The following is a 16,841-nucleotide window of genomic DNA, read 5'->3' on the forward strand; positions in this document are numbered from 1 at the left end:
CGTAAGTCGAATTTACTTGTCTCCAAATCTACTTGTCACTAGGCTAAACCATAAATTGCCAATTCCGGTTCTGTATTTTATTTATTAATGCATTTTTAATAATATATGGTTAATAAGGATCTATTTTAAGCTTTCAAACAAATAAATTTTAGTTTTTAATATAGTACAGAAAAAAGTAATCTAAATTTACGAATGCATGTACTGTAAATACAGTACATACTTTGTAAATGTATATATTTTAATATGATTTTATGTGCTTTAAACGTTTTAATAGTGATATTATGACTTCAATATTTGTGGCAGACAAACGTAAAGTTGAGTAAAATGATTTAAACTTGATTTTTATTTTTCCATATATTTTTTTGACAAACAACGTAACTCGAAACGACGTAAGTCGAGGTATACCTGCATTTGAGAGAGAGACATTTCATTTTATGATATATTTTTGTTATATGATACAATGTTCAGTAAGCAGGTTATAGGATTTCTACTGGAAATCTCTTCTTGTAAATATAAAATTTCTTCTGGAAATACTATTTTTACAGTTTTTAAAAAAATTTTAAATCAAATTTTAATTCAGAATAAGTTTAATTTAAGAAAATTTAATATTTTATATTAAAAGAAAAAGTAATTAGTCTATCAGACATTATGAGAAATGATTGATATTGCCAGAATCAATAATCTATTTATTATAATTATTGTTAAACCACAAAAACCTGAATATTGTTTGGCATTGACCCATAAAAAAACTTATTTCCTTATTTGCAGGAAATAACTATTTGTAATTTAAATGTAACATAACATAATAGGAAATTCATTATCAATTGACTTATATTGTTTCCTTTTTGAACATAAATAATTATTACACTTATATTAATATATAAAATATAATATTTATTTTTAATTTATTCATAAGTATAATATGCACAATACCTTAAAACAAAATAAATTTATTATATATGAAATCAAAAGAGTTTAGAAGTTTTCCCTTATATTTTTGTATATTGTGAATTTAATTAATAACCTGTCTTTATATATTTATGCTTATATTTGAAAGTAACAAATTTTAAGTTATAATTCTTGATGAAGTTATACAAATATATTTTATTAAAGCAAGCTTTGCCACAAGATCAATTTCTAGTTTATGTTAATAATTTTTTCCATCAATTTACCTGATATCACAATGTATAAATCAGGAAGATAAAATAATAGTAAATATTTTAGAAATATATTCATTCTATCTTGCGTGTTTTTATACTTAACGGGAATTGTGTTTAAATACCATTCTATACCTTTATAAAAAAATAATATTAAAGGAAAATAATAAGATATTTCCAATGAAAAATTACACAGTAAAATATGCAACATTAATATTGAAAATAGAAAAAATTTATATATAATAAGGTGAATTTTATGTAATACAGTATATATGTAATCAGAAATTGCAATATATATTAAAGAAAATAGTAATAAGAGAAGAATTCTGCAATATAAATTTCTTCATTATAGTTTGATGAGATATTACAACAAGAATTATATATATCAGAACATCACCAAAAAAAAAAAATCCTTGGCACTTCCTATTTTATTCTTTTTAAATGTTGTTTAAAAGAAATTCTACTATTCTGCTTTTCATTCTAAAAAATAAACTGCATTGCATACAATTCTCTCAATATCATGAAGAAATGTCATTTAAAGTCAATAATTTTGTAATACAATACATTTTGAAATAGCTCTTGAAGAATGATCTATCTGGAAATGATGGAAGCAAATAAGTAAAATCCATTAATTATAGATAAAAGGTGTCTACAGTAAAAAAAACTTGAATTTTGGGAAATACTTTCTAGTATACACAGAAAGTTTTGTAAGAATTATATATAGCCAAATTGCTTTACATCTAATCATTAAATTAGCCTTGTTATAATCTGATTAATAATCCACCATTAATTTGACTTTTTTTTTTCAAAATTAATGTTCTGTACTAATTGCTCAACATTTCCAAGTGACCACAATGTAATATAGGCTCATAATCTCATTTGCAATGCATTTGGCAAGGACATAAATCAACAGGCAGACCCACTACAACTGGTTGAAGAAATTCTAAGATAGAGATTACTTGCTTCAAGATGAATACCATCCAGGCAGTGATTCCACTATTGGGGACAATGTTTTCCTGCAACTGATAAACACTAATCTATGAGTGACCATCAGAGAATTAGCACAACAACTCAAGTGTTCCCATAGTCCAATACCGCCATGACAATGCACCAGTACATATATCAGAGATGATCTTAGAGAAGCTGGCCAGTCTGGACTGGTGGTTCTGCCTCATCCACCTTACAGTCCAGACTTGGCACTAACTGACTACCATCTGTTTCATGCCATTCAGAATCATGGTGCCAGTATACAGTTCAATGACAATACCAACATAAAAACAATGCTCAAGACTTTCTTCAAAGAAAACCCAGTAATTCTAACTCATGGGATTAAAAGTTTGCACAAAGGTAGCAAGATGTGATTAATATTGATGATGATTACCAACAAGATTGAACTGTAATCATTATTGAGTCAGTTGTCAATAAAGTTTTTTTTTCAAAATCTCTAAATTTCACTTTTACCTGATAAAATTTCTTAAACATACTTTTCTAACATATTTTCTAAAATAACAATTTTAGTAGTATATCTTCATTTAATTATTTTGATATATTATTTTTATAATAACCCTACTTATTATAATTTTAAGTAATAATGCAAGATAAAAAAAAGATATATAAATAATACTGCTAGCATAACTATTTGAATACAACCAAATTTTATAAATATTAGAAAAATGAATTAATTCTCTTTAAAAAAATAAAAATCATTAATTTTAAATAGGATAAATTTATATTTATTTTTTTAAATGTTAAAACAATTTCATCAATAATTTGACAAACTTACCCAGTATCACCTAGTCCATGAAGAAATATTATCTAAATATTTAAAGAAAAAAAGAAATTTAGAAATTGTTAAATTTAACATAAAACCAATTATATTATTAACAAAAATCTGTGGGCACCTTTTTGGCTGCTGGTATTAGCTTTTATTTAGCAAACACTTTCAACTAGTCTAATAGGTTATCCTCAGTCTACAATAGAATAAATAAATAAAAGAATAACAATGTTGTTATTCTTTTATTTGTATTCTATTTTGGAAGGGTACAATATGTTCCAAGAAAGATTGTAGCCTGAGGATAACCTATTAGACTAGGTTGAAAGTGTTTGCTAAATAAAAGCTAATCCCAGCAGCCAAAAAGGTGTCCTTAGATTTATTTTGAATTTTGCTGAGGTTAATTTAGATCACATTATTAACATAACAAAACACACACACACAATATGTTTATAAGCAGAATAAGTAGCTAAGATTACAATTAGTGGAAATTCTGGTTTAAATGACCAATACATTAAAGCAATTTTGAAACGCACAACTTATTAATTGATAATTCTTAATTATAATTCATTTTGTGTAGTTAACATAGCTGTGGAGTCAGAGTTGGAAGTAAATTCAGTGCTAAGAACCGGAGATGATAAAAATGGACAAACTCCGACTCCTGTTTTTTTTTCTTATTATGTAATTTAAATTAAGTTCCTAATAGGAACATTGACACCCTTGCACTATAGGAGCTTTCTATATTATAAGATAATTCCATTTCTTCATGTTCTTTCTTTGTACAAGGTCTGTTCAAAAAGTATCGGACCTTATTTTTTTCCGCGTAAACCAATGATGCGAGAGAGGCCTCCTTCGGTGGAGTTGTGGAGGGGACAGTCATGCACAGCCCTGAATTTTTTCCCGCCTGCAGGAAGCGTCAGTCGTTGGCAATCGGCGTATGAGTGAGGTCATGTAGTGCGCTCTCGTCGGATTTCACTAAGCTGGAAAATGACTGAACAACGTGAGCAGCGATATTACATCAAATTTTGCCAAAAACCTTGGCGATACCCGAGTGTAAACCATTCGCAAGATTCAGCAGGCTTTCGGGGACGATCCTCGAGGCCAAAAAAAGCGCGGCAGGTCCGCAGCAATATCAAAGGTCATGTTGACAGTTTTTTCGACTCTCGTGGGGTGGTGTGTCGTGAGTACGCACCACAAGGCCAAACCATCGCAAAGGAGTACTACCAGGAGGTCCTTCGTCGTCTTTCCGATACAGTGCGATGCAAACGATGGGATCTGTGGTCGATCAAAACTTGGCAGCTCCATCGTGATAACGCATCCGCCCATTCTGCGCATCTGATTCGGGCTTTCGTCGCCAAACACAATACTCCTGTGGTTCGTCACGCTCCGTACTCTCTCCACATGGCTCCGTGTGACCTTTGGCTATTTCTCAAGCTGAAAATGCCGCTAAAAGGAACCCAAATTTAGTCGAGAGAAGACATCATGCGAAATGCGACGGACCGGCTGATAACCAGTCCAAAAGATGCGTTCCAGCAGTGTTTCCAGCAATGGCAGGAACGCTGGGAGAAGTGTATACATTACCAAGGAGACTACTTTGAAGGGGATTAGGGTTTTGTACCTCAAAGTCAATAAATTTATTTTTGCCTACCAAAGGTCCGATACTTTTTGAACAGACCTTGTATAATCACTAGTATCTGTTTTCTTTTCAGAGATTTGTATTTAAACACATTCTGTGTTAGCTAACTTAAAATTTTTATTGTCAAAAGACTCATTCAAAATAGCCAAGCCTGGATTAAATCTAGTATTTTTGAATACTTTACTACAACCACAGATATGAAATATTTTGCATGTTGATGTGTATTTGATGATGATGATAGCGATAACGAAAAACAAAACTCACAAGTACTTACAGCTTTGACAGGAATGCCTACTTATTCCTTTGGAAGAAGAGATGAAATACTTTGATTATATTAATGCAAAATTGCATGTTTTAAATTCATTTTAAGATAGGAGTCATAGTCAAACCTTCTGAAATTGTGAGTCAGTTGGATTTCTGAAATGCTATAAGTTGGAATCTGGGGGCTTTGCCTATTGACTCCACAGCTCTGGTTGTTAACCTGAGTTTTTTCCCCCATCTTTAAAATAGCTGGCATATACTGTAATTGTAGTAAGAAATATACAACAACAAACTACTACACCTGGCACAAATAGAAATTAAAATTATTACTTTTAATGCACTGGTCAAGATTCATAATGATAACCGGTAACAATAGTGGGTTATCAGCCATATATTGAGATTGATAGTGCAAAATAATAACTTAAATGCCTATTTATCCAAAAGATGGTGATAACTATAAGCAAAACTCCAAATACATTAAGTAAAGTTTTGTAAATATAAAGTACAGTAACTTCAATGTTTTAGGAACATGCTAATTCCAATAATAATAATAATAAATTAATGACAATATCCATAATTACAATAGGTAAATTCTACTGTGTGCATAAGCATTGTATTTCTTAAACTAAAATTTTATAGAAAGTTTCAAAGTATATTAAGGCCATTATTCATATTAAGTAATTGATAGTGATTAATAATAACCTTAATTTTTATGTAACTTTAAATAGATTATTATTATTATTGCAAATTGTATATTAAAAATTAATTTAATATTGAAAAAATAGAAATTTTACTGCATTTTAAACAGGTATGAATAGTAGTGTTATGATTTATAACAAGTGCAGTTTTCAGAAGTGCAATTTGGATAAATATTGATAAATTTCATTTATTATTCATCCTTTTATTGCATCTTTAATTTCTCCAATTAAAAATATATTAAATATCTATCAATACATTATTACTTAGAAGAAATATTATATTAATCAATGTTATATAAAAGAAATTTGTAAATAGAATTTTCAAATCACCTTCCTTAGAAACACTTTATGCATCTATACACGTAATTTTATAATAATTTAGACTTTCAGAAATAAAAATATAGAAAACTATTGATAATAAATTTCTTAGATTAAGAATATCCAATCTTATATAGTTTAAAAAAAATTATAACCTTTAAAAAATCTCATACTCTATATTAAGAAAATTGATCAATACCTCATGCTTTTTTAAAGATGGATCAATAATAAACTGGACATAAAACAATTCATTTTTTTCTGACTTTACATATAAATATACCATATAGTATGAAGTCATTGATGAAAATAATAATGATCAGAAAATTTAAATATTTATTTTTAATATTGCATTAAATCAATGTAAGTATTATAATTCCTTTTCAAATGAGAAACTTTTCAAGGAAGACACTGAAAAATTAATTTTATGCCAATAAATCACTACATTTTTCTTTCTGAAGTACTATAAATATCACTCTCTTATTGAATTATTACAAGATTATTAATTCATATGATCTTAATGCCATTAAATATATTTTATCCTTGGTTATATTCTTAGAAAGCTTTGATTATATTAATACGAATTATTTTGTCTCTAATAATATTTTTACTTAACGAAATTAAGATTTTATTTTGTCCTATTTAAAATGTTTATTTATTATTATTATTTAAATTAAATTGAAAAAAAAAATTCATTAAAAACAGTTTTTAAAAACAATTCTCAATTTTGTAATATATATATAAAAAAAAAATAAGAATTAAAAGGCTTTTGATTACTTGAAAAATCAACAAATAAGTCTGGTAAATTAAAATTAATGGTTTTTATTAAAAATAAAGTATTTTTTAAAACTAAATGTAACATATTGCAATTATTAAAAATAAATTTTACTTCCTTGCTATTATGTTTGTTAAGAGAAATAATTAAGGAAGTAAAGAAATGAAATTATATTATTGTTATATGATGACATCCTTTATTCCCTAATTGTTTCTATGTTTGTTCTTAATTGTTTTTATATTGTAAAAAAATTAACTAATTTTCTTCATTAAAATTTGATATTATAATTATTTTTTTTTTAAAGACCCAACATGATCATTTTGCAAAAGAAAAATCTACAAAGTGATTAATGTTCTCGGATTTCTTTTTCCAGCATTACATAATTCATACTTCATTAACAAAGATGAGATACACTTATAAGATAGTTTCAGAAGGCACAGTAAAAGTTTTGGAATTACTGTAAGAAAAATAATATTCCTTTTTAATGGAATAAAATCATTCAAGCATTTGTATTTAACAATTCTTCTTTTAATTTTATGTAATTATTACTCCATTAAAGCAATATTGTTTTCTTAAAATCATGATAACATTTCATTGTTTTTCTCCTGAATTAAGTATTTCGGAAATGTTCTGCAATTACATTGAGAAAAAATAAAATTTTTACTTTCACTATTTAATCTCTTTTTCTTTAAGATGATAATTATTTTAAATAAAAGATTTCATGACATGTTAGAGTAATTCTATAATTCTGTAATTATTTGAGATTAACAAATCACAACTGTTACAAAATCTGAACTTTAAAATATTTGGAACTTTATTGGGCTGCAATTTGAAAAAATTGTAGACCTATAAATTGCCACTGTCGATCCATCCGTCTTTCATTAATCTCGAGAACGGAGTTAGACGAAAGATGAGACCAGGTACGAAAACCTTAGGAGCAGGAGGCCCGATTAACCGTATTTCAATTCAAAAATTTTTTTCTTCACTTTGAATACAACGAATGTCACAATTCACGAGCAGCATTCTAAAACAGAGCCCGCACACAACTATAATATACGAGACAATTTTCAAAAGATTAAAACACAAAAGAAACAACGTCGGATTATACAATAAGCACGTATCCGGGCCTCATCATTTTTGAAGGGCCTCAAACATCATACGGTAAAAAGATAAAAAGTTTGTTTTTATTTAAGAATTTTACTGTCTTTTTAATTTAAAAACACTTTTAACAAAATTACACTTAGGACTTAAAAGGAAAATATACGTAGCTACCGGAAAGAAATACTATTATTCTCGTTAAGAACACTTAAAAATCTTTTTATATAAACCGAATAATGTTATTCATTACACTGAATATATCTAGCATAACATTTAATTTCACAGTCAATTATTAAACCAATTGAAAACATTACCCAACAAGGATTTACATTGAAAAAAAAACAAATTTAAAATCACATTTTAGAACATCAATAATTTAATTCATCTAATCCATATACAATTACGCTGTGTATATTAATTATAATAGTACATATCTAGTGTGTATGTAATTATATATGTTGTGTATATAATACAATGATATTGATGCATTTTTTTATTCATATAAAACATTATATAATATAAAGAATTAAAATCCGCTTTGTTTAAACAAAACAAAAACTGGATTTGACTTTAGTCACGGTTAAACTTATCATGCATGAAGCTCGATATTTGAAAATTAGCATCATAAAAAAAAAAGATGCGTCACCAACGAGTTTGTGTGACATCACAATACAAAATAATAATAATAATTGTATTCTACTTTTACCATATAAATCAACGGAAAAAAAATATATGCTTCTCTTAACGTCAATCAAACTCATGCCGAGTTTCCTATTTATAAGTGTTTAAGAGACGAAAAGAAAAAAAATATATAAATAAATACTTACTGTAGCTGTGTGGTTATTTGTAGCAGGAACAACGATTGGAGAGGACATGTCCGATGAACTTCCTCCCATACAATGTAGAAAATTAACCAAACCAATTCAAAATTTGTATTCTTGATAAATTATCCTATCTAACTATAATCACTAAAGATGTCGCTCTCAATCAACACCGATGACAATTGTCAGTTGAATGACGTCATAAAGGAAATTAATATACGGAAAACGAAATTCCCGTGGTTCTTCAAGGACTTTAAAGTACACCACCTGGTGGTTAAAGATCTCAATTAATTTAAATTAGATGTATTTAGTGTTAAATTAAATTTTAATACGTTTTTAATTAATCTTCGTTAATTAGTTTATTAAAACGCTTTCGATCGAAAAGTTTATTTTTTTGTGTTTAACATGCATTTTAAATTAAAATAATTTGCACATATCATATACTGTAAATGTCTGTTTATAATAATTTATAGTATATTGCGTGCCGTTAAATAATCGTTGATTTGTTTTTATTTTTTTATTATTATTTTTTTAATGGAGACATTAAAAAAATAATTATTTTTTTCCTTTAAAAAGGAAAATAATATAGATTCGTATTAAATATACGAGATATATTTATATTTACTATGCTAGAAGCTCTCAATCAAGACGTACAATGAAAGAAAAAGATATTTAAAACAGCAATAATGAATAAATTATTTAGTAACGTTCGAACGGTAACCTCAATGAACGGCCATATTAGACTTTGATCTAGATCCATGGCAGACAGCTGTCGCGCCATCTCCAAATAATATTTTGTTCTATGACGAAACCCGCAATGGAAGCGGCGGGTGGTGAAAGATGAGGACCGACATGTTCGGGAGAAACCACTATGGGCTTGATGGCCGAGCGGTCAGGGTGGTAGCCCACCGCTCTGTGAGAACCGGGTTCGATCCGGACGAGTCGATAAATCCTCAGGAATTTTTCTGGCCCCGTCCCTCACCACCCGACCGCTCCATTGTGGGCCTGGCCAAACCCGTAATGGGCTTGTTTAAAAAGGCCCTCTTAGTGCCCACAGGGCGAAAAGTTTAAAAAAAATCATCCATTAGTTTTGTTGTCACTCATTACATCCGGTTACGACTTGACGTCATCATTAAACCTATCCTTAGGTCATTTGCAGTGGCGTGCCGTCATTGGAAGCGGTGGACGCGCCGCTTCCCTCGTATTTTCTAAAAAATAAATGCATATTAATTTTATATGAAAATAATCGGTCCCGGATAGAATTGGAAGCGTTACGAGGTATATCGGCATCCTCGGGATTTGGCAGCCCGCGTGCATGCACCTACCAGGATGGTCTCTGATTCCATCCATTAGTCACAAGTAGGAAGCTATTTGAATAAGTGGATTGTTTTAAGATTTAAAAAGTAAAGAAGATTTTATGTTATTTTTATGTACGTTTCTTTACAAAGCTATATTTAATTATAATCTTCTTTAAAAGTATATTAATATAATGAAGAATATTTTGTACCAGGTACTGTACGTATTGTACATTCACCACATTTTATTTCACCGGTTTTTACTGGCATATCGAACTAACGATACGAATGGACCCTTGACCGTCACTGACGCGCAAGTAACTGATTGCCCCTGGAAGTCGGCTTCTTACAGAAACACAGCTTCCCTACTATCAAATGTCACGGCACGGCACTGGTCATTTGCTATTTTAAAACGACGGTCCACCAGTGGCCAAGTGGTCTTCTTCGTTCCCTGAACACTGGGAGTTCGGTCTTGGGTTCGCGCCTCGCTCGGACGGGCTGGTCACGTGAAGTTTTCCGGGTTTTCTCCACGTCTGTAACACCTATATAGGGGCCAGTTTCCCTTAAAAAGACCTCCCGGAAGGCATCGCCCAAGTGTTGCGTTACCATAAGAAAACAAACATTTTAAAATTAACATAATGTGTAAACGCCACCCGGGAGGTCTTTTATGGGAAACTGGTTCCTATTTAGGTGCTACAAACGTAAACTAACCCAAAAAACACTAGTATATATATATACTGGTGCATATAAGACTCTTTTGGCACTACAGAACGAAAAGACAATCCCTTCGTCGACGTCGGATCGGTGAGATCCGCTCACTTTGTCACTGGATGGCTTAATCTATACTGTATATTGTCGTCGAGGTTGCATACTCAGGTCATGACACCAGTTTGATATAGTTAAAGGCGCGTCCTAACTCGCGAATGTTCCGATATATTCGGCTAAAAATACTTTCAAATAGGAGGGGCTCCTTAGTTCGAGTGGGAGGGTCGGCGATACACGAGATAAAGCAACCATTTAGATAACTTAATTTTAATATAAACAAAGGATTACAAGAGAATACAAGCAGGATTCGAATACTTAACGGTTGTTCGATTAAAAACGGGTCGTTAGGGACCCAACTTTCCGAGTGATTATCTATCTACTTACAAACTAAAGACCGAGAGAGAGAGAGTTTACATAAAATGGTTAAACATAATACCTCTTTTATCGTAGTGTCGGTAGAACGAGAGGTGTCTTCTTAGTTCGAGATGATAGCTACTGGCAAGGGGACGATCGGATGCGAGCCCTTTTTATTTTGATTTCACGTGGTCTAAGATCGAGATGTGTCACTGGTTCGACTGATACAAGCCATAATAATTTTACGATTCGGCCAGGTTGTTGATACTTTTTCTAGGTGTTCTAACTCTTTTTACTATATAAGGCAAACAAATTCGAGGTTCCTAGACGTCATCAACGAGATGTTATGACTCTTCTTACCCCCATAATTTAGTACCCTGGAAAATTTTCCAGGGTACTAAAATCTAAGAATAAATTGATATAAGAAGAATAATTTTTAAAAATTATCTAAATAATTAACGTAAATTGAAAGATGGCCAAAGGGCTCTAAGGACCTGGAAACGAATCCGTGCAAGAATTTTTTAAGGGTGGTCTATCCCGATATATCGAACGTCGCCACTCACCATTTCGTCCCCACACTGCGGATTCGGCCAAACCCACAATAGATATGGTAAAAAAAAGGTTCTCTTGGTGCGCAAATCGCGAAAGTAGCAGAAAAATAAATAAATAAATTGAAAACAGATAATGATTGATTCATTTATTAATTTAATAAATGAAAATAACGCAAAGACTTTTTTAGAAATAAAATCTCATTTCCCTTAAATTTGCACCTTGATCCATAGTATAATTATAATTTACTTGATAGAAGAAATCACACGTTATATAATTACTCATTATGTAATCTTGAATTAATTTTTCTTCTGTCTTGGTTAAGATATTTCGTCTTGATGATATCCATAAACTTCGAAGATTAGTAATTTTATCTAAAACTGAATAAATGGACATTTTCGTGATATTATCGCAATTACATATAATTATATAATTTACGTTTTTAAGTACAGGAATAATTTGAAACATTATTGCATCTGTTAAACATAACGAAGACATTACGATCAGTTCCATCAAATTTGGAGAATTTCTAAAAATAGATGCAAGACAATCATCCCAAGGTTTACCAAGCAAATTCTTCAATTTTAAATAATTGAGAGAAAGTAATATCGGTTTGATTTCCCCCGATAAATCCTGTCTAAAATAAAGATGTCGAATTGAATATAATTCTAGAGAACGAAGATTATTGCAATACTTTCCAATCAAATATGCGTTAACGTATTGGAAATTATTTAATCTCAATTCATCTAATTGTTTTCCTGATATCACTAGAAGATATATCACACCATCTTCGAATGTTAGCATTTTGTCATTCCTATTCACGCTTAGAGATAATCGTCTTAAATTTTCAAATCGTGGTAAGCTAATGACATCCGCATCCTCGAGTGATGTTCTGTAGATACACAATGATTCAACTTCGGGGATAGATAATAAAATCTCTAAAAGATTCACTCGCTCTTCTATTGGTAAAACGTTTAAGCATTTAATTCGTAGACATTTACTAAAATTATATTTTATGAAACAACATATTGATTTCAGGTAAATATCCAATTCTGCATATATTTTCACAATTGGAATGTTCATTAAAACACATGCCAACCCTCTTTCTGTAATTCTAGCATTAAATATTCTTAAAACTTTCAAATGTTCACATCGCACTTCTTCTGTATTTTCAGTGCTACGACATAAAACATAGAGTCCATTGTCTGTAATCGAACAAAACGATACATCTAAGCATTCTAAATATGTACACGTTTTTCCAATGATTTCTAACGTCGAGTCTGTAACGTTTGTTTGACTTAATTTCAAAACTATAATATTAGGCAAATGGCTGACAAGTTTTTGAATCATTCTTTCTGATAAAGGTACGCAATTTAAAATCATGCAAGTAATTCCCTGTAAAAAAGTATAATAATAAGAATAATAATGAATTCATTCAAAATAACAATAACTACAGTCGACCCCCTATAACACTGTTGATTTTTCCATTTTATATGAATTCCATGTTGTATGAGTCACTTAGATTTTACAAACATGTGAGCCGTTCACAGCCCGGCACACGTATTTGTAAAATCTAAGTGACTCGTACAACATGGAATTCGTATAAAACGGAATAATCAACAGTGTTATAGGGGGTCGACTGTATACGAATATTGTGAATTCTTACTTCAGAAATAGAAATGAACTTCTTTAATGGAATGTCCTCATTATAATATGGTAAATAAATTTCCTTGATTCCTTTTTTAAACAGGTAAAATAATAGTTCAGGGTTCAGAATAGTTGAGGCTATTTTCATAAAATTTTCACAAATATTTGGAGCTGCAAGTGATTTTAAAATAAAATTTGTTAAGTTTAATAGTTTACTAAATAATATTTTACTTCTGTTTTATTTTATTCTCTATACAGGCCGATGCATTTAATCTGAAAAAAGTGAAATATAGTAGACTCCCTGTAATCCTATATATATATAAGTTTTCATCAGGGGTGTAGCTATAAATTAAAAAGTGCCAGGGAGCTATATTGTTATATTACGTTCTAATTTATAATATAAATAATTATTAGGCTACTTACGAAAGCATTCAAACAAAGATTTAATTTGTAAACCTTGATTTTGATAATAATATAATATCGAATATAAATTATATTTGAAAGAAATCAAACACAATCGGCTGAGAGTAGTTTCTTCCATCGAATTTTATGGATTTAACATTTTACTTATAAAGATTTAACTATTTTGAATATAATAAATTTTAATTAATTGTTAAGTTTATAAAATTTATAACGTCAGATTTGTTTAAAGAATATTTTTAAAAAATATATTATTTCATAATAATACAGTAAAATACAAAATGGCGAATAATGAAGAATTACGTGTCACATAGAAAATATTTTTTGCTTCAGCGGAGGAATGTTTTATAATCGACACAAGCATTTTTAAATCCCCCCTTTTAGCCAAAATGACATTAAATTTGTAAGAAAAATTCTTGTTTTCAGGCTCATCACATGATTGCATGATCAGGCATAATCATGTTAAACTGGATCCGCAATAGAACACAAGGGAAATCTGCCAAAGAGGATACCTCACGAAAGGACTTTTTATGAGAAACTGTACGCTATTTGGGCTGCAATTTTTAAAAAAATTGTAGATCTATATAGTCCCACTGTCGTCCGTCTGTCTTTTTTTAATCTCGAGAAGAATGCTAGCTCAATGAAATTCAATAGCAAATGTGGAAAGCTTGGAAACAGAAGATCCCTATTATCTAATGCGAACTTACACCAATGCAAACCAGAAGTCACGTTATTTCAATTCAAATATTTTTCCCCGAAAGGAGTTAATAGATGACCGGCACGACTCTATTGTTAAAGGAAACGTATGATATACAGGGCAAGCCAATACTGATTTAAGGTAGAGAGCATATATGATTAGAAATTGCAATCCGGCATTGTGACCATGTCACAATAAATAATTGCTCGTTAGATGTTAATAATTGTGGATGTTTGTAAGCAGCTAAATCAGCAAAACAATGAAACAGTCCATTTCGTACATATTGTACCATTGGTTTGCTTACTTAGCAGTTTGCTACTTAGAAACAGTTTAGGTCATAATTCATTACAGACAATGAGAACAATAGTCGTGTACAGAATATTGTTATTTATATTTTCGGTAGTTTTTAATTTTCGAGTTATTAATATCATCAATACTTAAATCATGATAATATAATAATCTGGGGTGTTATTACAGTTTTTTACAATTAACATTTTTTGCATATTATATTTAGTTTAAACGTAATAGTTACATTATATCATTTGTCCAGGAAAAATTGCCGTAAATACTCTGATTGGAATCTGATACGTCTTACTAGTAGTTGACAATTTCGGCTTTATTTTGCTCCCCTCTTCGCTATCCTTTCTCTTTGTACTTTCTTTTGAAAACTGTATTTATTACACTGACTTGTTGAATCCATATAAGTTCTTTATTTGTTCCACTTGTTCATCTGCACATTCCTGTAATATCTTTCTTCAATGATGAGTCTTTAAATCAAAGTATTTCAGGGACCATTTTCATTTTCTTGCTATAAAATTTTCATTGATAATTCTTCATTTACTTTTATTTTCTTTCTGGTAAGATGTACCAATTCAGGTACATCTTTCACGGCCATTTTCCTGAAGCATTAAGAGATATTTGATAGTAAACAAAATTACCGATTCTTTAGAGTTCACACATTTTTCATTGGCTACACTTACTTTTTACTTTCGGCACTTATCCAAACAGAGAAAATACTCATTATGAAACGAGAAATTCTCTTACTTAAAAATGCTCATAAGTAATGCTCATATTACTTGTCATATAACTCGTAGTATTTGAATTATGCGATACACTTAGTATTTGTATACTCGTAGTATTTGAGTCGATGAATCATACAGTAGACCCCCCTATAACGTGGTAGATACGTTCCACTTTATAAGAATTTCACGTTGTAGGAATCTTTAAATACATGAGCCAATCGCAGCCCGACACGTGTGAAGTTTACGGACTACGGCTGTTTGAAAGGTTTTCTTCCATAAAATTAATCGATTCTTGACTAATTCGACTCAACATTTCCAAAACACGTATATTTTTTTGGGAATAATCCGTATAAACTATGCTATAAACAAAAAATTGTATGATTACTTACCGAGTGTGCACCGTTCGACGTCGCCATTGCTTAAGCTTGTTTTCGTCGCGGAGCAGCGCACCAAACGGCGGCCGCGATTTCTGATAAGTTATTTTTCTGCGAAAACTTCGTTGAACTTTGGAGACATCATTAATATAAATAATTTTAATGGCCGTTGAATAAGAAATGTTTCTTTCACAAGAAATGTATAAAATTACAGTACTGTATTAGACTTACGGTACCTAATTTACATACTGTACAGACGATAGTAAACTCAACTTACTCGCCTAAACTCTCTGTAGCGTGCAAGTAGTTTGGCTGCTCGTCTACTATTGGTCCAGATTCGACCAATCCTGTCGCGACACGAGTCGGCGACGACGTTTTACGAGTCCCTTTTAACGTCTTTATACGAATACTGTCGTAATTTTTTCGCCACGTTATAAGAATCTATGTTATAGGAACCCGTGTTATAGGGGGTCTACTGTAATTACAATTTCATTGCTCTTGTACCAACCGCAAAAGCCTTTATTAATTGTAAGTGATGTAGATTATAAATTAATTTTTGGTTTTATAAACTATAATTTTTTATAGTTTAAACTGCAAAATACAAAAATTTTCTTGAGCTTTAGCTACGGGGGATGGAATATAAGAGTGATTGGGAGTGGAGTCCCATACGATATTTTTTCTAGTGTTTTGAAGAATATTCATGCCAAATTTGGTGTTGATACATTGAACTATATGGAATCGTTTACCTAACACACATACATATTTTGACTTTTATATACAGGTATCTTTCGTATAACACTGTTCGAAAATTTGACACATTCCTGTAGAAAACGTCACGATTTTTAAGTGCAAACATCATCATTCGATATTTTCTTTTATTCAAGCAATCACACGTGTTGTTTCGTATTTGCCCAACATTTATTTGATTAAGGCAACGCAACACATGGGCAAACTGCCAGAGAGGATGCCTTCTGGATGGGAAACTGTCCCCTATTTAGATGTTACTGACGTGAAGAAAATCCGGAAAATTCCACGTGGCCAGACACGAACCCGCGACCAACTACCAGTGTTCAGTTTTATCCTCTCGGCCACTGATGGGCTCATTTGACCACGGATTTTAGAATAATGAAATTTTCAATATTGTTTCGCGCGGTTTTCTTTAATGGAAACCGATCGTACAAGTTTC

At 30.6% G+C, this 16,841-nt stretch overlaps 2 protein-coding genes across 3 annotated transcripts in view; both read right to left on the reverse strand.

Moving 5' to 3' along the window:
- Positions 1 to 8,787, reverse strand: part of LOC111623636 (acyl-protein thioesterase 1-like) — a 26,874-nt gene extending 18,087 nt beyond the window's left edge. Inside the window, exons 1-2 of one of the 2 annotated variants that reach the window (XM_023366299.1) lie at positions 8,539 to 8,787; positions 2,941 to 2,972 (exon numbers count right to left, since the gene is read on the reverse strand). Coding sequence is in view for 1 of the 2 variants with exons in the window: in XM_023366298.1 (XP_023222066.1) it covers positions 2,941 to 2,972; positions 8,539 to 8,607 (101 nt within the window). In the remaining variant the exon portion in view is untranslated. The remainder of the gene's footprint in view (positions 1 to 2,940; positions 2,973 to 8,538) is intronic. The other variant, XM_023366298.1, reaches the window with a different exon arrangement.
- A 2,791-nt stretch (positions 8,788 to 11,578) lies between these two features.
- Positions 11,579 to 13,781, reverse strand: LOC111623643. Its single transcript, XM_023366305.1, has 3 exons — positions 13,566 to 13,781; positions 13,162 to 13,313; positions 11,579 to 12,890 (listed from the first exon to the last, which is right to left on the reverse strand). The coding sequence occupies exons 1-3, from the start codon at positions 13,681 to 13,683 to the stop codon at positions 11,682 to 11,684; spliced, it is 1,479 nt and encodes a 492-aa protein (XP_023222073.1). The 5' UTR covers positions 13,684 to 13,781; the 3' UTR covers positions 11,579 to 11,681.
- Positions 13,782 to 16,841: the final 3,060 nt, after the last annotated feature.

The sequence above is a fragment of the Centruroides sculpturatus genome, unplaced genomic scaffold (genome assembly GCF_000671375.1).
Source record: "Centruroides sculpturatus isolate CEXI.00-Female unplaced genomic scaffold, Cexi_2.0 scaffold436, whole genome shotgun sequence".
In the NCBI taxonomy this organism is placed as follows: Eukaryota; Metazoa; Arthropoda; class Arachnida; order Scorpiones; family Buthidae; genus Centruroides; species Centruroides sculpturatus.